This window comes from Callorhinchus milii, unplaced genomic scaffold (assembly GCF_018977255.1).
Source record: "Callorhinchus milii isolate IMCB2004 unplaced genomic scaffold, IMCB_Cmil_1.0 Scaffold4, whole genome shotgun sequence".
NCBI classification, from domain to species: Eukaryota; Metazoa; Chordata; class Chondrichthyes; order Chimaeriformes; family Callorhinchidae; genus Callorhinchus; species Callorhinchus milii.
Genome location: NW_024704745.1, coordinates 12,090,273 through 12,114,789, shown reverse-complemented (window position 1 = coordinate 12,114,789; position 24,517 = coordinate 12,090,273). Strand labels below are relative to the sequence as shown.

Genomic DNA, 24,517 nt, shown 5'->3' with positions numbered 1-24,517 from the left:
ATTCAAACTTAGTCGCTATCATATGGAAAAGCCTTGTATAAATTTGGGTCAGTTGATAACATTTAAGGTTGAAAAGGTTAGGGACAAGTTGCACAGGCCATTGTCATAAGCCTTTAAAGTACCAATAGTCTTGTGACAATGAATGATTTCTGTGACAACAATTTAACAAAAGGAATTGAGCCACTTGCAAAACTCTCACTCTGGACGAGTTCACCTCCTTTTGATTCATTTTAATGTCAGATTCAACAGCTCACAAATGTACCAGTCATTGAACTTAGCTGACAGGATTCACAAGCCAAGTACCTTACATGACGTTGACGGAATGACAACTTTAGCTTTGTCCTGTCTGAATGACCCAGAGGATGAAGTTTACACAATAAAAATTGCTTAAGTTCCTTGGTTCCTTTGCCTTAAAATTGAAGATTGTGTGGAATTTGGGATCTTAAATTCAACCTTAATTTGGCGACCAGTTGATCTGCAGTACTGATCGTTAAATGGAAAATTAGCTTCTAAATTACGATGCAAACTCCTTAATTTTAAAACAATATTTAGACCCATTATGAAGAATTTCAGGTACAAACTCAATGAGCTAACACTTACATGTTCTTCCTCCTCTCTTTAACCTGATTTTCCTCCTCTTTCACTCCACAAGCTTCAAAATCCAAGCTTGCCATCACCAAAACGCTGCTTATTACCTTGTTTTCTCTCCTCATAACATTCTTAACCTTAAATTGAAGAACTACAGGACTCGAGGAAACTCGAGATTTATCAGTGACTGATTTATAATAAGAATCTGGATTTAGTCCATATTTATGCATGCTTGCTTAACAATAATCTTTGCTTTTGATTTAGCGCTTTCCACATCGTTGAAACGTCTCAAAGTACATCACAGGATTTGTAGGCAAACTCAGCAGTTAATTTGCATCCAGGAGTGTCCCATAAACAGCCTTGAGTGAAATGGCTGGAAGATTTATTCAAATTGGGAGTCCTATAGCTCAGTGGTTAGAGCGCTCACCTCACAAGCAAGAGGACCTGGGTTCAACTCCCAGGCAGGGAGAAATGCTGGGAAAGTTTCCTTACACCACATGTTTACCTGATTGGCAGATAACTTTTCCGGGGGTAATATTCCCTCCAAAAAGAAAAAAATTAAAATATATTCACGGAATCCAGGACTGTTTGTGGGATACTGCTGTGTGCAGTGACAGCCACGTTTCACCCACAAAATATACAATCAACTCACCTTACAGCATATTCTGTGAAGCGATTTGAGACGTTTCGAAGATGTGATAAGGAGCTATATGAAATGCAAGGATTATTATTATATAAGTTGGATGATAAATACCAGAGTTATAAATTTCATTGATAAATACAGCTAACATGAATAGTCGACAACTAAAGACAGCACACGGTAACAATAATTCCTTGCATTTAATACAGTGTCTTTCATATCAGTAAGACATCTTAAAGTGCTTCACAGGATTTACTGTAATGTAAAGTGACTGTATTTTGTAGGCAAATATGGCAGCCAATTAGCACTAAGCAATATTCCACAGCTATGAAGTCAATGACCAATTTTATTCGGTGGATTGTTGGCCAGAACACCAGGAGAAACTCCCTTCACTTTTCAAATAGCGCCATGGGACGTTTACGTCTGCCTGAACATAATGTCTAGATAATGTCTTATCCACCTCCAACAATACAGTACATACTCCAGCACTGGATTGAAGTGTCAGCCTAGACTGTGAGTTCGTTCAAAGGCTCGACTTGGGGCTTGAAACCACAGCCTTCTAACTTAAGAGGCAGGAGTGCTACCAACAGAACGAGGCTGACACCTACTCGACCGTGTTTGAAGCATACCTGCTAAATATTGCATTCTAGATTGACAAATGCTGAATCAGGAGCACAGGGACATGCACTTTAACCAGTATTATTAGACAAACTTGGAAAGTGTGGCTCTCTTAATCTTCCAACATCTGTACATCAAACGGAATTGTGCGAGAACCTTCTGATGGAAATGTAGTAAACTACCTATTAATCAAACTACCTCATTGGTGATTCACACATTCCTATTTGCTTCACAAAATGACATAAGTAGGTTGAGTTCATGCCAAAGACAAACTCATTTATAAACTAGTTACTCCCTTGGCCTTGGAACAAATTACAGCACTGAGAACAACATTCTGTCAGTTCTTTTTATGACGTTCCATTTTTATCCATTCATTTCCAGGGATTGTATTTTGGGAGTTTTCACTGTATAATTCAACTTTTACTTGAACGCAAACCAAAACTGATTTGCAAGTGCAACAGCACCTTGACTCTGCCTTATAGAATATCAGTAGAACAACACTCTGGGCTGTTCCACATTATACAGGTTGAATTTCATGTTGACATGTTAAATGCTTAGACATTCAAGTAGAATCTATGACAATTTTTTAAAAAACGAATCACACAAACATAATAATAATACTCCTTGCATTTGATATAGCAGCTTTCACAACAGGAGGATGCCTCAAAGCGTTCACAGAATTTATTGTGAAGTGTAGTGACTGTATTTTGTAGGCGAACATGGCAGGCAATTTGCGCACAGTGATGTCCCACAAACAGTAATGTAGCGATCATAATAATAATTCTTGCATTTGATATAGCGCCTTATCACATCGTTGAGACATCTCAAAAGTGCTTCACAGTATACTGTGAAGTGAATTGATTGGTATATTTTATGAGTGAAACGCGGCAGCCAATTGCGTACAGTAGATTTTTAAAAAAACATTTGAAGGGAATATTACCCCCAAGTGATCCGCAAATCGATTAACAACCGGGTTCCTCCTTACTGCTATGTAAACAGAGGCGCGTGGAGTAAGGAAACTTGCCTAAGGTTTCAACCCGAGTGGGAATCTAACCCGGGTCCTCTCGCTTGCGAGTGAGTGCTCTAACCAATCTGTGATTCTACGCTAACTGGTCATCAGAATGACTTTTCTGGATTGTCAGCACACTAGATCTATCAGACTGTGTCTTGATGGTAAAACCTAGATGTTGCTGTTATCATTGAAATGGTGCTGGCCAAATACTGCTGAAACAAAGGAAACAACTGACAATTGAACTACATTTCAACCAGGATGATTACACAACAATCCCAGTCAGTAATCAACATCTGAAGAAATCATGTTTTGCCAATATAGCTCTTTGTATAGAGTTAAAATCCTACTTAGAGGAAGCTGAACAATTCTAAAGTATCCAAGGGTTTCAAGGATATTCTCTTCCACGGTGCAGCGAACAAAATTTTGATTGGAATTCATCTCAAAACAAATTTGCGCACTTGCTGGGACAATATCCTGAGATCTTTGATTTGTGGCAAGACACCATTTACAAAAAGAATTGGTGTGTTATTGAGACTTTATGATTAGCAAGCCCGTGGCTCCAGATTACAAACACTTTTGGCAGCGCCGCTCAGCACTCTGCTGTGAGGACTGTCAAAGACAAACATTGAAGATAATAATCAAAGTGAACTTGCACCGTCTGCCACAGTCTTTTGATATCAAACCCAGTTCTCTCCCCGAGCAACACTATGTAGCAAATTAATTTCTCTAAACAGGAGCTTCGTCTTTAATGGCTGTTGTCCTGCCCTGGACACCGCAAAATACTTCACAGCACATGTTAAACTTGGGGTCTGACACCATCCATCAGACTTTCCCATTCAAAGAACACAATAGGCTAAATAAACACGGTGAGGGGAAGCATTATAATTAGATCAGCGCGATCAGAAAGGGGCACTCCGCCTCTCAGATACAAGATAAAATTTACCCAGCTGCTGGCCGATAACAAACACAATAGGTCTGGTTACAAACACAATGGGTTTCTTCCTGAAACAGAAGTCGTGAAGTACTGTTTGTGGGAAGGGGATAGGGAGCGGGTGGTGTGGCGGAGTGAAACCAAGGAAGCAATTAAGTACACAGTGAAGGTTTATTTTAAGATGATAAATGATTTAATATGAAAGGCGCACAGTGGATAATTCAATCAGGGAGAGTACAGCGCCGACGCTGTATCACAACCCACTGTCAAAGTTCCGTCTCCATTCAGTGGTGATCCAGCTGTCGAGACGTCTGCAGAGACAACTGCAACAACAACTGCAACAACAATAATGAAAGGCTGAAATCCAGTTGCTAAACTATCCCTCAAAGCTTAAGCTGCTTTGCATGTTGTAATCATCTCTCCCCAATTTGATTCTTGTTTCCTGCTTCTCATCTTACTGATTTGATCAAAAACACTGACGCATAATGGGATGTTGTTAACTCACCAGTGGAACCTTGGCAACCACTGATTTGGTTTTGCACTTTTATTTAGAGAAACATAAAAATAATCAAAATGGTTGATTCAGAAGATTGCACATCAAATTTGAGTTAGCTCAGTTCAAACATAATGTGCTTGAATTCCTGCGAGTCTCCTGTACTTTTTCCTCACTACATTGACCCAAACATCATAAATAGATCATTATTTTTCACCCACAAAACACAGTCAATTTACTTTACAGTGTATTCTGTGAAGCGCTTTGAGATGCCTCGAAGACGTGATAAAGCATCATGTCAAATGCAAGGATAAGTATTAATAAGGATCATTATTATCATTCATATTGAAGAGCAATTTTAGTTAGGGACATGTTAGGGTTGACATGAACTCACTTAGAACTATACTTGTAGAATTAAAATAAATTTACAGAAAACTGGCTTCAGAATTACACTGTATTTAGGAGTTCGACAAATTCTGTACACTCTGAAATGCTAGGATAATAAGAGTAAATCCAGACCTGGGTGGAATTTTTTTTAACCCAGTGATTGGGGAGCCCTGTACAAAGAGAAGGAAATGAAAACAAAGGAGGACCAAAGAATCAGTTGATAAGTTAGAATAATAATCTTTGCATTTTATAAAGCACCTTGTCAGATCATCAAGACATCTCAAAACACTTCACAAGATATACTATAAAATGGATCGACTGTATATTTTGTGGGCAAACACAAAGCAATATCTCACAAACAGCCATGGAGTGAGTGACCCAGTTTTATTTTAGGGATTTATTGGCCAGGACACTGGGAGAAACTCCCTTCTCTTTTCGAATTAGCATCCATCCAAATGGGCAGACAGGACTCGGTTTAAGGTCCTGCCTGTTGGCGTTAAATGTCTGGTAAAGATGACAGTGTGGTCATCTGAAGAATGGCACCGCCAACAATGCAGCACACGCTCAGCACACTGACTGCATTATAGTGTCAGCCTAGCCGATGTGGGTTCAAGTGCCAACGTGGCATTTGAACCCACAATCTGACTCAGAGGCGACAGTGCTGCAGCTCAGCTAAACTGACGCCTCAAGTAATGTATTTAGAGGTGATTTGAAGGCTGGGAAAGAGAGAACGGGGTGAAGAAAAAGCAGCATAAAGCACACGTCAAATACAAAGATAAACAGAAAAACGCTGGAAATGCGCACCAACTCAATCAGCATGTGAAAGAGAAATTACCATCACCTGCTCCCTTGACCCCATCCCCACTCCACATCTCCCAGCTCCACCTTCTTGCCCCACATATCACAAACATCGTCAACCTGTCCCTCTCCGCTGGCTCAGTTCCCATTCCCTTAAAAAACGCCACCATCACTCCCACCTTGAAAAAACCCTCCCTTGATGCATCGCAACTATCAAGCTACCGGCCCATTTCCAACCTCCCCTTCCTGTCCAAGATCCTGGAACAAGTTGTTGCCTCCCAGCTGCGCTCTTTCCTCTCCACCCATTCATTATTCGAACCCCTTCAGTCGGGTTGCCGTACTGCCCATAGCACAGAAACTGCCCTGGTCAAGGTCACCAATGACATCCTGACCATCTGTGACCGGGGCTCCCTCTGCCTCCTCGTCCTATCGGCAGCATTCGATACGGTCGACTGTGCTATCCTCCTCCACCGCTTGTCCTCCCACCTCAACCTTCAAGGTACTGTCCTTGAGTGGTTTAGGTCGTACCTCTCCCACCGTCTTCACTTTGTTTCCACGAATGCTTTTTCCTCCGGCCCCCGAACTGTCTCGTGCGGTGTCCCTCAGGGCTCTGTCCTCGGTCCCCTCCTCTTCACCCTCTATATGCTCCCCCTCGGTGACATCATCCGCAGACATGGGGTTAACTTCCACATGTATGCGGATGACACCCAACTCTACCTTTCCTCCTCTACTCTCAACTCCACGACCACCGATGTCCTGACAGCTGCCTGTCCGACATCGAGTCCTGGACGAGAGACAACTTTCTTCAGCTCAACGTGCGTAAAACTGAGGCCCTCCTGATTGGCTCACGTCAGCGCCTCCGCACCTCAGGCGCTGACAGCATCAGCATCCAAGGCTGCACTCTCCACCTCTCAAAGCCAGTCAGGAACCTTGGGTTCTGTTCGACCCTGAGCTGTCCTTTATCCCTCATATCCACAACTGGCACTGCCTTCCATCACCTCCGGAATGTCGCCAGACTACAGCACTACCTCACCCCTCACGCTGCTGAAACTCTGGTCCACGCCTTTATCACCTCAAGGCTGGACTATGGGAACTCTCTCCTCGCCGGCCTTCCCGGCACCTCCCTCCACAAGCTGCAGGTCATTCAGAACTCTGCAGCTCGTGTACTGTCCCGCACCAGGCTTCGCGACCACATCACTCCCACCCTCGCTCGCCTCCACTGGCTCCCCATCCCCCAGAGGATCGATTTCAAGATCCTCATCCTCACCTACAAGGTCATTCATGGCCTTGCTCCCTCCTACCTCTCCGACCTACTATCCCCCTACCTACCTGCCCGTACCCTCCGTTCCTCTGGCTCCAGTCTGCTCCACATCCCCCCGCCCCAACCGCCCTACCATCGGTGGCCGGGCCTTCAGCCTCTCAGCCCCTAGGCTCTGGAACTCTATACCCCAGTGTCTTCGCCGCCTCCTCCCTTTCCTCCTTCAAGGCCGGTCTCAAGACCTTTCTCTTTGACCGAGCCTTCAGCTCCCCTCTCGACTCTCTACCCCCTCCTCGCTCCCTCCCTTCCCTCCCCTCACCCTGACCATTTCCCCCCTCCTCACTCCCTCCCTTCCCTCCCCTCACCCTGACCATTTCCCCCCTGCTCGGGTCCTGACCTAACTGTACAGTGCCTTGGGACGTCCTCCCGACGTGAAAGGCGCTCTATAAATGGAATCTGGTTGTTGTTGTTGATCCTTTGTCAAAACGTGGCAGAATCAAATCCCGAAGACTGACTTAACTGGGCTTTTTCTGTTCAGACGTTATGGATTTCCAGCATTTGTTTTTATTTCAGATTACCGTCCACAGTGTTAGAAAACAAAATCAGCCAAATCTGTAAGGAAATAACGCTAATTCCTCTAACCAGATATCAGACTGTTTTATTATTATTCATTCGTTATTCGCCAATATCCCGATGGGTCAGACCAAAGGCCGGTACAATCAACAGATCTTATAACAGAATAACACCACTTTAACAGAATAACACCACTATAGATATCTCGAGTTCAAGAGTTCAACACTGTGTCTTTACAGCACACAAGCTTGATTCTTCATGCTTTCAGTCTTCTTGCTTACAGCTTTCAATCTTCCATCTGATATCCTCGGTCTTAGTGTTTCTAGCTCTCAGTCTTCCATCTCCGTACCCTTGTCTCCGCAGCCCGAGACGGCCCCATCTCCTGTATCCTTGTCTCCGCGACCCAGGATGGCTCCATCTCCCATATCCTTGTCTCCACGACCCGGGATGGCTCCATCTCCCATATCCTTGTCTCCGCGACGGCCCCGTACACAAAGTTATCGGAACTCTTATACCAATGTTCATCCAATCGTGGTGCGGACATTAGATCACCTGGTCGAAATCATGCTGGGTTCATGTGAACATCTCATGGGGTGTACGGGCCTCACACACACACAAACACACTGTCCTTGAGACAGTCCGTTATCTCGTGTACGTGCAGGGAGTTTCGGTCCAGCTGCCCAAAACACACTTAACGTAAAAGTTAACCCATTCGCAACATCTATTTTGATTCCAACATTATACAAAAAGTGTAAATTCTAACAACAGTTTTCTTTTTCTCTTGGTCAGTCACATTTAGAGAATATCGTAATTCTTTACATGCTAATGCTTCACTTATACCACCTCTCATTACCGGTGCACAATTGGCACTGACAGAGAGGCCAACAGTATGTTGTTGATCCTTTGTCAAAACTTGGCAGCATCAAATCCCGAAGACTGACTTAACTGGGCTTTTTCCGTTCAGATGTTATGGATTTCCAGCATTTGTTTTTATTTCAGATTACCGTCCACAGTTTTCTTTTTCTCTTGGTCTGTCACATTTAGAGAATATCGTAATTCTTTACATGCTAATGCTTCACTTATACCACCTCTCATTACTGGTGCACAATTGGCACTGACAGAGAGGCCAACAGTAGCAGCTTGCATTTTTATAGCAGACTTCACATAGGATAATAATAATCCTTGCATTTGATATAGCGCTTTTCATGTCTGCTAGACGTCTCAAAGCGCTTCACAAAATATGCTGTAAAGTGAATTGACAGTATATTGGTGGGCGAAACGCAACAGCCAATTGCGCACAACAGTGTCCCACAAACAGTCGTGGATTGAAAATGACCAATTTATTATTGTTTTGCTTTTTTGGAGGGATTATTATCAGGCGTGTGGAGTAAGGAAACTTGCCCAAGGTTTCGCCCTGCCTGGAATTGAACCCAGGTGTCTCGTTTGCAAGGCGAGTGCTCTAACCACTCAGCTACAGAACTCCACTTATATGGCACGGGATAACATCTCAGAGTGGTTCAGAGACGGTGCCGGACAACAACAACGTGCGTTTATATAGCACCCCTCACGCAGGGAACCAGCCCAGGGCACCGACCAAGAGAAGACCACCTTGAGGTTGTGGTCTCACATTGGTCAGCAGAGTGTCTGACACATGTGGAAATCCATCACCGTGCTTAAGAGCTCCAGACCAAACTGAGAATTCCATGCATCCCACCTACACATGGAAATTCCCGAGATAGATTGTTGGAATGGCATTCCATTCCAGATGAAAGCAATGGCATAGATTGTTGGAATCTTACGCTGGCAGTGATGCACATAGGCTGCAGATAGTCAATTGCCACATTGCTCGCCCTGACATTTTTTTCCCACCCCCAGACTATACTCGCTTGGGATTCCCAATTCGCCGTTTGTAGATCTCACAGCAAATCCCATAATAAACCATAAATTGTGATTAACTTAATGAATCTGAGCTTGTAAACATGGCTTACCAACACCTCACCCATTGTTTGTAAATGGAGTCCTGTAGCTCAGTGGTTAGAGCACTCGCTTTGCAAGTGAGAGACCTGAGTTCAATTCCAGACAGGGCGAAACCTTGGGCAAGTTTCCTTACTCCACACAGAGCCTAATAATAATCCCTCCAAAAAACCAAAAACAATAATTAAATTGGTCATTTCCAATCTACGACTGTTTGTGGGACATTGCTGTGCGCAATTGGCTGCCGCGTTCGCCCACAAATATACAGTCAATTCACTTTACAGTGTGTTCTGTGAAGCGCTTTGGGACGTCCTCCTGACGTGAAAAGCGCTATATCAAATGCAAGGATTATTATTATTATTATTAAATAGCATGTAGTTTACACATTGCCCACAAATCACACATAGGAAGCCGCACTACAGCCAGCAAAATGACACTCTGATCACCAACCTGAATAGTCCTTCAGCTTTTGTCTACAAAGGCGTTTGTTTTACCAGGGCTGAAACAATGTCACATTAGCTGCTGGTTGTCAGAGATTTTGTTAATGTATTGTTTCTCAGATGAAAGCAGGGTGCCTGAATATTCCTAATGTGAAATAATATAATACAAGGCAAAACACCTAGGGAAATCAGTGTGGTGATTAAACATGCAACAACTGAAACTACAGGCAATAAAACATTGCAGCTACATTTGGTTAATGCACCATTGTAGCAGTTTGATTACGTTACACGTGAGAAGACTTGACAAAATTCAAATCACAAGGGTGATAAATAGTGCCATATCTATTCAGTCTTAAATAAATCTCTCTGATCTTCAAGGCACCTAGAATTGATCTTAATAATGCTTAGGGGGCTGTGTGTTGATGTTGAAATTGAAAAGGGCTAAGGATCTAGATTCATGGACATGGGCTCATGGTGTTGTGTACAGTAAACGGTCTTCTTGACGCACTCTTCGAGGTTTATCTATTCTGAGCTCTAGTTCCCAATTCCACACTCATTTCACCTCATGACTGGTTCCCCAAAAGAAACATTTCGATAGAATCATAGAATTATACAGCCACTGAAGGAGGCCATTCGTCCATCGTGCCTGTGCCAGTTCTTTGAAAAGAGCCAAATCAATCCCATTCCCTGCACTCGCCCCAAATAATTATATGCTTCTCTCTTAAAAGTTGTTATTTGGGACTAGTATCTAGATGTACTCTATTTACTTTGATTTTCAAAGCATCCAGAATTTGTTTCAGCTTTGAGGTTGTTTTTCTGTAGTTCTTAAAAGAAACTTACAAAAACTGGCTTCCAAATTAAGGGTTTGGGAATTTGCCAAATTCTGGACACCCTGAAAAGCTTAGAAAATAAGAAAAAAATCTCATGTTTCCCATGAATTATTTTTTCCCAGAATGGTACAACAATGCAACAAAAGCATACCACTCATCACAAAATCCACTGTGCAACATGCAATCCTGAACCGAGACTGCTATTGAATCTAATGTGTGCAAATCAGAAAGTAAGACCCATGATTTTGCTGGCTCCCTGATGGGAATTTAGAAACTGTATTATAACCATTACCAGACATCCAGCAATTCCCTTCTGAACTGTTCTAGTATATATTCCGTGCAAGACCAACCACAAATAGACCCCTGTTCAAAAATCACCAGCTGGATAGTCATAAAATCCACATTATTATATCTATCCCATGTTAAGCTTGAAATAATGAAATTACTAACTCAGTATCAATGTATCCAAAAACGTATATGGTGTCAGGGATAGACAGAGTCTCGGGGCGACGTGGCTGAAAGCATGGTTGCTGATGGTGAACATAGAGGATGAGGGAATGTGCAGGAGGCCGAAGCCAGCTGATCGACCACAGCAGGTAGTGGAGTGATAAGGGGTGTAGGCAGTTCAGAAAGGTAGGGAGGTGATACCCCCTCACACACTCAGGTGTATTCAGACAAAGACTGGACAAATGCATTCCACCACCACCACAGCCGGCGATCAAGGAGCACCCCACTAATATTCCGAGCATACACCTCCTCTCCTACTTTCAGCGTTCAAATCTGAGCGTGACAATCATAATTGGTTTTCTCCCAGCCCTACTCTTGGCACACTCTGCTTCTCACATCTGGTCTCCATATTTCAAAGCAATGCTTCAATCTACCAACCATCAACACCTCTGCAGGGCTGGTCTAAGTCACAATCCACATCACCAAATGTAATATCTTGAAGCCTCACGAGTTGCCAGTTGTTACAATAGGCAATATTACATTGCACCAAATCAGTCTTGCGCAGACTCTAGAGGTGGTCTACCTTGGTCACTGCACCAGTGCTTGGAGCTTTTTAATTTTTAATTTTAATTAATTAATTTGTCTTCTGTTGGGTGAATCAGAACAGGAAGCGTTCCTTTACACAGGAAAATCAACATTTGGATTGGGTTACTAGGAGGAGGGGTTGAAACTGGGATCCTTTTACACTGTAAGGGGAAGAAGGTAGGATTGGAATTCAAGAAGAAACAGACCAAATTTATTTGAACCTTTTTTTTGTGTGACCTCGTACGAAATTCATCAGCATTGTAGTGAGCAGATTTTGACAAGTTTTAAATTGTTGTATTTAGTTGCATCTATGTTTCAAAGCAGCAAATTATTGCCCCGCCCCATGGAGGCAATCACACGTCAACGCTTTGTTTATTGCAAGCATATTCCCAATACCCTAATTTTTAAGCCTCAAACCATGAGAACTTTCATGTCTTCGCATAGTAAAGTGAAAACATAACTCAACTGTAGACAGTATTCCTGCCGTTACGGGGCAACTTTAGTGAAAAAAAGAGGCAAACTGCTTTGAAGCATTCATCACTGAACTCTTTCCATTACCAAATCAGTCTTGCACCAGAACCACTGCGCCCGATGATTGAACAGCGGCTGTGGTGGCAGCTGTAAATTCTGTATATGCACTGAATGTATGAAATCACAGGGAAAAGTTGTTTCTTCTCCGATTACAGCTCCCTAATTAAAGATAGCAGAACCAAGCCCTAGAGAGAAAAAAAGAAAAGTCATCTTGTGTCGTGGTATGAAACAAAGTCCTGCAATTCTCCAGAATTGTGAAAGGAAAAGGTCTGGGGGAGGGGGGGATATGTTATAAGCTGAGCTAGTGCCTAGTATAAAGCTTGAGGTAAGAGCTTGAGATAAGCATAAAACAATAAAACAGAGATTGTGCCTATAAGGAAACCATGCTGTGATTGTGTTACTTCTTCATGGAAGAACAGGAGATCAGGCTGACACTGGAGAGTTGACACTGAACCCTTTTATTGAAAGGTTTGCGTGGCTGCTCAGTCATTGTTGTGCTCGTACATAACACAAAAGGCCAACCTTTTGCTCACAACAGGTGGCTTTATGGCCACATAAGAGTATTTATTAATCTGCTTGCGGTACCTGTACAGAAGGAGCTGGGAGCGTACTGTACCAGCAGAAGTGGCTGCTCAGTACCCCGGGGCGAGCAAATTAAATGAACTTCAAACACACAGGGTGAGAGCCTAGCGGCGCACTGTAGATGCTAAAAAGGGTCTGCTGGATACACACAAGGAAAGCCCTTGATCAGTGCTGTATACTCAACAAGGCAGCAGCTCAATCCCCGAAAACAAACAGAATAGTTGATGCACACTGCAGGAGTCACACAACAAAAAACAAAGGAGGCCATTCTGACCCATTATCATGAACTCTCCGATTCATGAAAGCAAATCAAACAAAAAACACAGCCTGTACTTTCTTCCCCACTGTGGACTCTTAAGTTTGCATTTCTCTACAGACAAGATTTATCCCCTCTTCTCCCCTCTGGTGGATGGTGTCACGTGATCTACCACCAAAACCACTATGCTCCATTATGTTATGCCTGTGACGTGGACAGGCTGAAAACTGGATAATGCTCTTCCCTGCAGCCACAGCCATTCATTTCCAGTGTGCTGATAGCGTCACTCAGAAACTAAGCCATCAGTACATAGGAATAAGATAATAATAATCCTATAAACCTTGCATTTGATATAGGCCTTATTACTTCTTCGAGACGTCTCAAAGCACTTCACAGAATATACTGTAAAGTGAATTGACTGTATATTTTGTGGGCAAAACGCGGCAGCCAATTGCGCACAGCAGTGCCCCACAAACAGTCATGGTTTGTGAACAAATTATTTTTATTTTGAAGGCATTACCCCCAGAAAAGCGATCTGCCAATCGACTAACAACCGGGTTCCTACTTACTGCTAGGTAAACAGAGGTGTGTGGAGTAAGGAAATTTACCTAACGTTTCGCCCCTCCTGGAGTAGAAACCTAGATCCTCTCGCTTGTGAGGCGAGTGCTCTAACCACTGAGCTACAGGACTCCGTAGGTATATACAGGATGAGGCCATTCAGCTTTTTGAGCCTGTTCTGCAGGTTCAACAGATCACAGCAGATTTCTTCATCCAATTTCCCCATGTCTCTCGACACCCTTATTTCCCCAATTCTATCAATCTCCCCTTTAAACCCCGATACAGGGATTGTAACAAAACACAGGAGGCTGAGAGATGTGGTTGAACGTCAGGTGACTTTGCTCTTGCCACTCCTCCCTCTTGCTATTTTGTGATCACCCTGTCACATTCACGCTCATGCTGTGCAGCCACTAAAACCTGTGGTTTTATCAGCCCAGATTGGCAGCTGAAGAGACAAGATGCAGCCACCTCGAAGTTCCACATTTCTTTCTCACTGAGGATCAACCAGCAACCTGCAGACTTGCTGCTCTGGAGTGCTATGAGGGGTGCTATATAAATATGAGCTATTGTTGTTGCTGTTACCCCCAGTAAACGACTCTGCACCATATCCCTCTATACCCTCCAATATCATTCCCAGAGAGAGATCGATTCTTAATGGCATTAATCAACACAACATCAACTGCTTTTATAGGGCATCTGCTCCACACATGCACCATATGTGCCACCATAAGGTCAAGTACCACATAATCCAGTTTGTGCACTGGGTAAGCTAAGTAGCGTAGGGTGCACACAGAACAGTCTGGTGGGAACAAGAATTAACTTGGGAATCTTCAANTTTTTAATATATATTTGCCACTGTACCACCAACAACAACTTGCAATTTAGATAGTACCCTTCACTTGGGACAGTGTCTTAGAGAGCTTAATAGTGGCGGAGCCTGAACCTGTGCCCAGGGGAGAGAGGAGGTGACCATAAGTACAGTCAAAGAAGAATGTCTTCGGGCGGGATCTGAAAATGGGGGCAAGGTGGAGTTATTGAGAGAGAGAGATCCAGAGTTTTAGGGTGTAGTATCTGAAAGCACGGCTGCTAATTGTGGAGCAGAGGGGGTGAGAGACAAGCAGGAGACAGAGCCAGCCAAGGGGAGGCAGAGGGAAGTGAAGTAAGGAGGAGAGGTTGGGAAGTGCCAGGGCATGAATGGACTTGTAGACGAGTGTGAAGATCCTGAAGTCGAAAATGGGGGCAAGGTGGAGTTCTGTGATAGGGAGCTGGTAAAGTTTGGCAAGGACTGGAGTGACGGGGCTACAGATCAGCAACATTACTTCTTTATAAAGATTATATCTGATATGGTTAGAATATGATATCTCTGAACAGTACAGCAGGATAGGAGAGAGCCCAGCTCTTCCTCCTGGTCTCAGTACAGAATGCAGACCAAGGGACAAGGGTGGCTCACCGTATATACAGAGGCTACTCTGTACAATGAGTTAGTGCGACTTTGCGGTCGGTGTCAGTGCAGCAAGGGTTTGTGGCTGCGAGCAGTTGCACAGGAGTTTGGGTGGGGTGGGGGGGATAATAAACCCAGAAACTTGTTAAGTGTTAAACCAGTACTGTTAGGCACTTTGGGACGTCCACCCGACATGAAAGGCGCTATATAAATGTAAATTTGTATTGTGTTGCTGCAGCTGCCTCTCAAGATTCTGCACCAACCCAAAAGTCATGTCAGTGACGATGCTTCACACTCCACTTCTCTCTCCCAGGCAGATGGGTAAATAATACCCTAGCACAAGCTAACTTTGCATTCTGCAACCGTGAATTACTAATGTGGAATTGAGTGACAGGGCTAGTCAGCAGTTACTGAACCATTCCAGCCCTGCTGGAGTGTGTATTGGGATACAGGCAACCAGGCCAGCACAATTTCTCCAATTCTTTCTTGCTCCCAGACAGCATCAAACATGGGCAACACAAGTCTTTCTTTTTTTTTTCTATAGCTACACCTAGTTGCAACTTGTTTTCATGTCACCTAACCTACAACATCAAGGTCCGCAACAAACGCTGTACAGTACAAGCAAAACAGTGACCATAAGCGGAGTGTGGTGTGGTGGCATATGGTGTGACATCTGGTCCAGCAAATGGCACAGTAAAACACTGACTCGTTCATACACAGAGCAGTGTTGTCATTTGGATCTCTGTAAATCTTAATAAGTGTGGGACATTTTTACACAGCTGCACACCAGCTGTTACTCAAGATTTCTGTAAAACAAATTGATGGTTGTGTGAAACTCACACTTGAACTTCATTTTTTTAATATATATATATATATATATATAAAAAAACTAGCAATTCAATGACAGACACTGTCCTTCCAGAACATGTGTTTGGATAGAGAGAGCATTTTGAATTGTATTAACATTGGAGCAAAGTGCCAGTGATTGCCAGCCATTTGAAGTAATGAACTAACTACTATATAAAAAGAGTAGTGGCACATTAAATGATGTCTTTTTAAGTACAGCGCCAGAGCAATGCTCAAGTATAGGTACCAGCACGGGTGTGCTGCTATTCAGTAAAGCTGCAGATTTTTTTTATTTATTTAGTTACACACACACACACAGAAAACCTTTATGTTTCCAGTACGAGTCTTGGTGAGATGGCATCACATGTTTCAGGCAACCGGGGGACCCTTTGGAAAAAAATAATTCCCCACTTGACCAACAGCAAAATAATGGTAAGACGTGGAGGACCTTAACAGTAATGGAAGCCGAAGGACTCACCTAAATAGGAGGTGACTTGATTCCCAGCTTTTAGTCTCAGTTTAGTTATCAGTATTTTGTTATCAGCCACTGAGCAAAGGAATTCTCAAAGGGCCATGTGCATGCTCAAGGTGTACAACATTATTATTGTTTTGCCTGAAATGTTTTTTTTTAAAAAACCATTGCATCGCAGAAAACAACCAAGGGTAGTTGGCAGCATTCTCTCGTACCTGACCCAGAAGGCTGTGCCCCACATCAGGTCTTTGAACTCGTAATCTAGGCTGATATTCGAATGCAATTTTTGGAGAGTGCTGCATTGTTAGACATGCTGTCCTTTGGACGACACATCAAACCAAGGTCCCGTCTTCTTGTTCAGGAGACGTTAAAGATCCCATGGCACTATTCGGAAAGAAAAGGGAAATTCTCCCGGTGTCTCAGCCAACAATCCCCCGAATAAAATTGATCATTTGTTTCACGTCTATTTGCAGGCATTGCTGTGCTTAAATTGGCTGCCCACAAATACAGTCACAAGAAGTCACAGTAAAAATCCTGTAAAGTGCTTTGAGTCATTTCTACAATGTGATGAGGTGTTACATATAATAATAATCCTTGCATTAGATATAGCACCTTATCACTTCTTTGAGACGTCTCAAAGCGCTTCACAGAATTTACTGTAAAGTGAATTGACTATATTTTATAGGTGAATGCAAATGACTATTATTAACTTGCTGCAGAGGCAACAGGAAACACAAAGTCTTAAAGTCCTGGTATGTTTACCATTGGAAAATCTTATTTGTTTTGTTACAGGTTACACTACTGGCAAGCTCATCATAAACGAACAACATCCAACTAATGACTTGGACACTATTACTCCAAATAAGTCGAATATCAGTACACTCCCAGATTACAGCACCTATGCAATAGTGATTTGACATGACCCGCTACACAGCCGCAAACAGCCTCCTGGACAAGAGAAAGGAGTGACTGGCATCCTCATAAGATTAACTGTCAGCAGACTGTAAAAGCTAAATGTTGACGGCTCCTTACACATAGGATAAGCCAGTGTGTTATTTCTCTCACAAGATCAACCACCAATCTAGTGTGCTGTACCGTACAAATCAAATACAGTAGTCACTGGCACCGCTACAGCACGAACTGGCAGAAGCACGCAGGCTAGACAATGATAACCAGAAGACAGCTGCAAGGAAACAAAGAACAAACACAATAGACAAATAATTCCATTCTATTATGGCACCGCAAGGAATCGCTGAGACCTTCTCACTTAAACAGAGCTGCACAATGATTTGTATTCAGAACTGACGTACTCCTGCATTTGCCTGACAAATGAAAACATCTTTTATTGTTGTTGCAGTGTCTCACTGTGAGCTATTAAAAACAACATTAGAAAGCTGGCGTCACTGCACGAAGAGTCAGAAACCACGAATAAAACATCAACAACTTGCATTTATAAATGCCCTTCGCGCAGGCCAGCATCGCAGAGTGGTAAAACAACATAGTGAAGACAAAACCAAGCTCGTGCTCGTTTATTCTTCCCTACACTGACAGGAAAATACAAGACAAAAATAGATGAGAGCTCTGTTGCTTTCAACTAGTCCACTCCCAACCTCCAGTAACGTGGTGGAGCGAGCGATAGAGAGAGAGAGGAAATTTAAGCTGTGTCCAGCTGGCACTACTGATGCTGGAAGAGATTTCGTGCTGGGAATGTGACAACAGAATCGGCATGAGCCACAGAGTGACACCAACACCAAGCTCTTGTGATGAGACATCACTGTACATATGTAGTCATCATGTACACTGCATGATGATGTCAATAGTCCTGTTCTCCCCCTGCTCCAATGACTCTGCCTTCTGACCTGGGAGGAAGAGCAGCAGATGATTTATATCTCTGCCACTTTGTGCAACACTTCCCACCTCCAGCAACATCAGGGCTGCTGCAAGGATCTGATCAATTGATTGCAATCTTGTCACTGAGTCCGAAGGTTGTGGGTACAAGCCCCACGCTGGGACTTTGAGGTTATAGTCAAAGCTGATACTCCAGTGCAGTGCTGGGCGTGTGCTGCATTGTTTGTTCAGGGAGACGTTAAAGTTCTCATGGCACTATTCAAAAAGATAAAGGAAATTCTCCCCTTGTCCTGGCCAATACCTCCCCAGATAAAATTGGTCATTCATTTTGTGGCTGTTTGTGGGACATTGCTGTGCATAAATTGGTTGTTGCGTTGGGCTAAACATACACAGTCACTACTCTTTACACTAATTCACGTGAAGCGCTTTGAGACATTTTGATGACGTGATAAAGCGCTACATCAAATGTAAGGATTATTATTATGAAGAAAGACAGAGATTCTGTGATGGGAATGTGACAACACAACAGGTGATGATGTTGAGTGCCATGTTAATGTTTGTTTGAGGGTACATTCATTGCGTAGCATATGCGATGGCTACAAACCCAGCATATTAAAGAATAAAAGCAACAGCTGCATGAGAGTAAAGCGTCCACATCTGCAGTTAAAACTGTATCCCAAATCCACCATTATGCCAACAAACAAAAGAACGATGCCAAAGCAGATCAAGCAAATGGCAGAAACTCGTAGCTCAGTCCAAGTAGTGAGTAGCCAGTAATAAAATTATACGGGCAAATCTGACCGCAATGCTTCACACAGCAGAAACTCACACCTCGTTCTAGGAATAGCCAGCCAGTCAATAGCGGACCATCTCACACCTTGGTGACATATTACGATTGATCCACATTTTCTAATTTTTCTTCTGCATGTATTGAAATTTTTGCAGAAGAAAATTGGCAACGACTGGAAACAAAATGACCTCATTCTACTTCTTCTGCAAGCGATCAGAGGAAAAACTCGCTGGTTTGAAACCTTACATCTTTCGCCACGTTCAGGATGAAAGAAACCCGACATTTTGCTTGAAGCATCTAGATTGTTGGTCCATTGTTTTTACCGAAACACTCTAATGGGGAGGCATTCAGAACAAGGCAGGCAAACAGTACCACTGTGGCTATCAAACGTAGATAATAATAATCCTTGCATTTGATATAACCTTTTATCAAGTCTTCGAGACATCTCAAAGTGCTTCACAGAATATGCTGTCAAGTGAATTGATTGTACATTTTGTCCCACAAACAGTCGTGGATTGAGTGATCAAATTATGATTATTATTTGCAGTCAATGCACAAATGTGTGTGCACTCAGATTTCTCACTGCTCATCAAAGTTAGTTTTCCCCATTCACTAATTTTTCCTCCTTTGTATCCTCTCCCAAAAACGTCTGAGCGCTCACTAAGCTGTCACGGCACTACTCATTTATTTAACTTGAGGCCGAGCCTTAAAATTCCTTTGCAACGTTCATCAGGTCCTCAGCTTTTCACTTGCAAACCTGGATTTTAGAACTGGTCTGAGGTACCATCTTTTGAGCAACGCCTTAATCCAAGGTGCTATCTGTCTGCTCCACAGATAATTGTTAAGAATCTATTTGAAAAGAGAAGGGAGTCTCCCCCCCAGGGTCTTGCAAAGAAAGCAGTCACTTCACTTGCCAGTAAGTACCTGTGAAATTCTTTGAGATATTTGGATGCGATAAGGTGCTACAGAAATGCGCAATCTTATCATTCTTCCAGGGACTATTATTGGCAGAAAATCGCCAATCTGCTTCAGATCCCCTGTACTTCCTGCCCCACCGTCAGCGGTCAGGCATTCAGTATCTCTGCTCCCACACTCTGGAACTCTATCTCCCCTTCTGAGCCCAACTCCCAGCTCGGGTCCAAAACCCCTGATTATCCAGCGCCCTGGGATGTCTTTCTGACTTGAAGGGCACTATACAAGTGTAATTTCTTGTTGATATGGTGTTAGAAGATCAGAGAGGTAGGGGAGAGTAAGACCGTGGATGGCTTTGAAGGTGAGAAGGAGGGTTTTGTACTAGAATCTCTGAGGGATGGGAAGCCAGTGAAGCTGGGCAAGAATGGGGGTGATTGGTTCACAGAGCCTGATGCGGGAGAGGACACGAGCTGCAGAGTTCTGAATAATCTGCAGCTTGTGGAGACTGCCTAGGAGTACAGACGATGAGATTCTCCACTAATCCACCAATGATTGGGTGCACACAAACCCATCAACAGTTGACTCAGAATTGAACTCCCTTCTCTAAATAGCACAGTACAATAATTTAAAAGTAAACCAAAATAAGAAGACATTTGGGGAATTGGTGATTCAGCTACTCAGAAACCAGCAGCTGTTCATTGCGATAGCAGAAAACTAATAAAATGATAATAATTCTTGCATTCGATATAGTGCCTTTCACATTGGGTTTCAAAGTGCTTCACAGGATGTATTGTAAAGTGCTGCAAACATGTTCAATTTTGTGGTTGAACGTGGCAGCCAATTTGCACACAGCAATGTCCGACAAACAGTCATGAAGTGAATGACCGATTTCATCTGAGGGATTGTTAAGCACAAAGGAAATGATTGTGCACACATGCTCTGGGCAGTCAGTCTGTGGAATCGGAGTCATCATCAACAAATGTGGCACAATTCATTGTGGCCAGTGGGACAATACATTGGGCACTGTGCTTAAACAAGTGAGTACTTTGGTTTCTTTGCGCACGATGCTCTGTCAATCCCTCCNAAAAAAATGTGAATCACTTAATTGTAAAATGTGTTTTTTGGTTCTCCGTCTGCTCGTCTTTAATGGGTTAAATAGATGAAAATCTCTTCCACTCTCCGCCTCCCCGCCCCGCCACGATTTTTGGATTTATCTGGACTAATACTGTATTAAATGAGTCTGGATAGTCTAAATCAGACAAAAATCCACAGCGAAAAGCCACTCATAATGTGGCAATCTCACTCCATGATGACTGATGTAGGATCTGAAGAATTGTATCCTTAGATTTGCTCTTCTGAGGATGAGATTAATGAACATTTTTGGGGACAGAGTGGAAGGACCTTTACTCTGCATCGTGTCTGTGACACACCTGAATTAAGAACGCTTGGTACAGATACTGGAACCCAAAAATGGAAACACATTCTATTCTCCAACACTGACATCCCTCACTTGGTGGCAAGCCAAAAATTTAGCAATAATATCAATGTTAACAAAGCGCTTTGAGACATCTCGATGATGTGATAAAGCAAATACATCAAATGCAAAGATTATTATTCTAAGACCGTGGAGGGAGAGGTATGGTTTTGCTTGCAGAGACAATACACTATGTGAGGCAGCTCAATGCAATGCTTCTGTATGTAATTACATTATTATAGTTTGATCCAAATTCACAGATACTCTCGAGATTTTCGTTCTAAATCAAAATGTAATCTCTATTCAAACAGGAATAGAACTGCATCTAACGACTAATCTGCAAGCAAATAAATTCGAAGTATACAAATGCCCATAAACTGTTGATATTGTTATAATTTCTCCTGTTTCCTTGATCACAATGCGCTATGTGTCTCGAGAACGACATCACAGCATTCTGATGACCATGGTATGATCACAATCCTTATATGTTTCAGCACTGAAACCTAATACCTCTCAAACCATTATCAGAGTTCATTGCTTTTCTGTTGCAGGGGACATCCGAAAACAATCCAGATTGCTGTGTGAACAAAGACTTCTCAGTGTTTAAGCTCGTCAGTAATTCATCACTGGCCGTGAACCTTATCGGGGTCTGTTGGACTGACGTTCAACAACAAGGAAGAATCATAACAATCACAGAACAGAACAAAACCTAATCCTAGGTTCCACGGCTGTCGTCAGTCCCTAATGACGTTGATCTGTACGAGTCAAAATTAAACAACAACAACTTGCACTTATACAGCACCGCTCACACAGGGTAGCGTCCCAGAGCGCTTGACATAAAATAAAGCCACAGTGGATATTAGTACCAAATTGACAATAGAAATCTGCTCAGTTTGCCTTTGTGCTTTCAAAATACTGCACATGCAAAATTTTTGCCAGATGGAAACCGCATTCATGGGATTCTCGGAATTTCTTCCACATATGATTTAAATCAAGAGCCTGACATGAATGCACTTTGAATATACTGTATACGTATATAAGATGACAAGAGTCGAAACTGAATGCCTCGCAAGGAATGAATCTCACGCAGAATCCAAAAATCACAGTCAACCGAAAAGTTAAAACCTACAAAAAAAAGAGATGCACTTTCTAGGCAAGTATGCCACTGAATGGCGAAGAGAGTTCATTTCCAACATCACACCCTGTACACAACTAAAATACAGACAACCTGCTACTCATTCTGTTGTTACATATAATAAAATAAATCGAAAATGAAGAGGAGCTCTACACCACACCAGGTATACAATATCAAATGCATATTATATATATATATATATATATTTTTTTTAAAAAAAAATCAAATGCAATCCTCACCCAAGGCTAATACGATCAAGTGGACCAGAAGGTTGTTCATCTTTGCTGAAGGTCGCTTTGAGTTGCTTTCCAGCCAGGAATGACTCTGTTGACAGCTGACAAGAGTCGCTCACAAGTGCCCTCTCTCTCTCTCTCTCTCTCTCTGTGTGTGTGTGTGTGTGTGTGTGTGTGTCCCCTCCACGGTTCAAGTCACTGGCGATCCGAGCTTCTGCCTTGACCCACGAGAGTCCCCATGGTCTAGTGATGCCCTGTTTCCAGAGATGCTTCAGGGCAAGGAGGAGAAATCTTAAAAGAGTTAGGGGGTGGGGAAGGAGAAGGAGAGGGAGGAGGAGAGGGAGGAGAGTGGAGGAGAGTGGAAACTGGTGGATGCGAGTTTGTGCTCAATTGTGTGCGACCAGTGGATAGTTAAATGTCCAGGTGAGGGTCTGGATCTGCTGAGATCCTGGTCAGGTGTGTGTTCAGAGCAAATCACTCTCTCCCCCTCTCTCTCTCTCTCTCTCTCCCTTCACTTCATTCTCCAGCAGTTGCGTTCAGCTCGAGCTCTGAGCAGAGGATCACTCACACACTCACTCACTCCTCTCTCTCTCACACACACTCTCACTCACTCACTCACTCCCTCTCGCTGTGCTGTGTGTAGTGCAACGGATTGAATGGTGGGATCCGCCCTGAAGCTGAGAGACAGAGCTGAGAGATCAGGTTACAACAGCACCGGTTTAACGGGGAGGAGAGGGACTCCGACGTTGAGGAGGGTTTGGGATCTGTGCCCTCCACAGACCTTGAGAGCAGAGAATGGATGGGGTGATGGATGGAGGGAATGGGATGATGGCTCTGTGTGTGTGTGTGTGTGTGTGGAGAGAGAGAGAGAGACAGACAGACAGAGAGAGAGAGAGAGAGAGAGTGAGAGGAAGGACCAGATTCAATCACAAAAGAGAGCTTGAAACAGACTAAAAGGCAAAATAAGAAGAGTAAAATGAGAGAGAGAGAGAGAGAGAAAGAAAGAGAAAATCATAAAGAAATGGGTAGAGGGACATTGAAACAAAAAGCAGGAGAGGGAGGGAGGGAGGGAGGGAGGGAAGAAGGATGGAGGAAGGGATGGAGGGAAATCAGAGAAAGGACAGATAACAGCACAGTGCAGACAGGACAGAGACAAAGGGAACGAGGAGAGAGAGACCACAACTGAGCAGTGCTGGTGGTGGTGGTGGTGGTGGTGATGGAGGGGGAAAGCAAAATAACCACTGAGGAATAAATCACACACAGCACACAGTGCATTGTGAATTCCTCTCCCATTCGCACCCCGGGGATCTAGTTAACCCCTTCAATCCCAAACCGACCAACCATCATTTACGCCTGCGACCGAAAGGTCAATGACGGACCCTCAGAGCCTCTGGGACGGACAGGAATTAAGTTTGCCCTCGTAAAGTTGCTGCTTTCGGAGCAGCCGGACTCGAAGCGCAACTCCGGGTTCAGAAGGGTCAAGTCGGGAGCGCAGCCCATCGAGTGACTCGAATCCCTCGCGAAAAAACCTTCCCAATCCGAATTAAACTGTTAGCCTTGCTGCTCTCGGTGGTAAATTAAGAGTGCCATCAAACGCCCTTCTGGGCGGGTGGGGCAGTGAAAGGCAGCAAGGGATTCTGTTTCAGAAAGCTATTCAGTAGCCCTTTAATAAATGGCCATGTCAGGTGTGTATATCAGGTAAGAAACAGGTCAGGCTGCTCTGCAATCGCCCTACCCCTGCCGCGTTTGCCCACAAATATATACAAATATATACAGTCAATTCACTTTACAGTGTATTCTGTGAAGCGCTTTGGGACGTCCTCCCGACGTGAAAAGCGCTATATCAAATGCAAGGATTATTATTA

General features: G+C 43.4%; 1 protein-coding gene across 1 annotated transcript in view; it reads right to left on the bottom strand.

Annotated features, from left to right (window-relative positions):
• The window catches only part of LOC103180166 (immunoglobulin superfamily member 3), an 85,957-nt gene extending 62,700 nt beyond the window's left edge, over window positions 1-23,257 (bottom strand). Inside the window, exon 1 of the mRNA XM_007895857.2 lies at window positions 22,659-23,257. Within this exon, the coding sequence (XP_007894048.2) occupies window positions 22,659-22,698 (40 nt within the window). The 5' untranslated portion in view covers window positions 22,699-23,257. The remainder of the gene's footprint in view (window positions 1-22,658) is intronic.
• Between the last annotated feature and the right edge of the window lie 1,260 nt (window positions 23,258-24,517).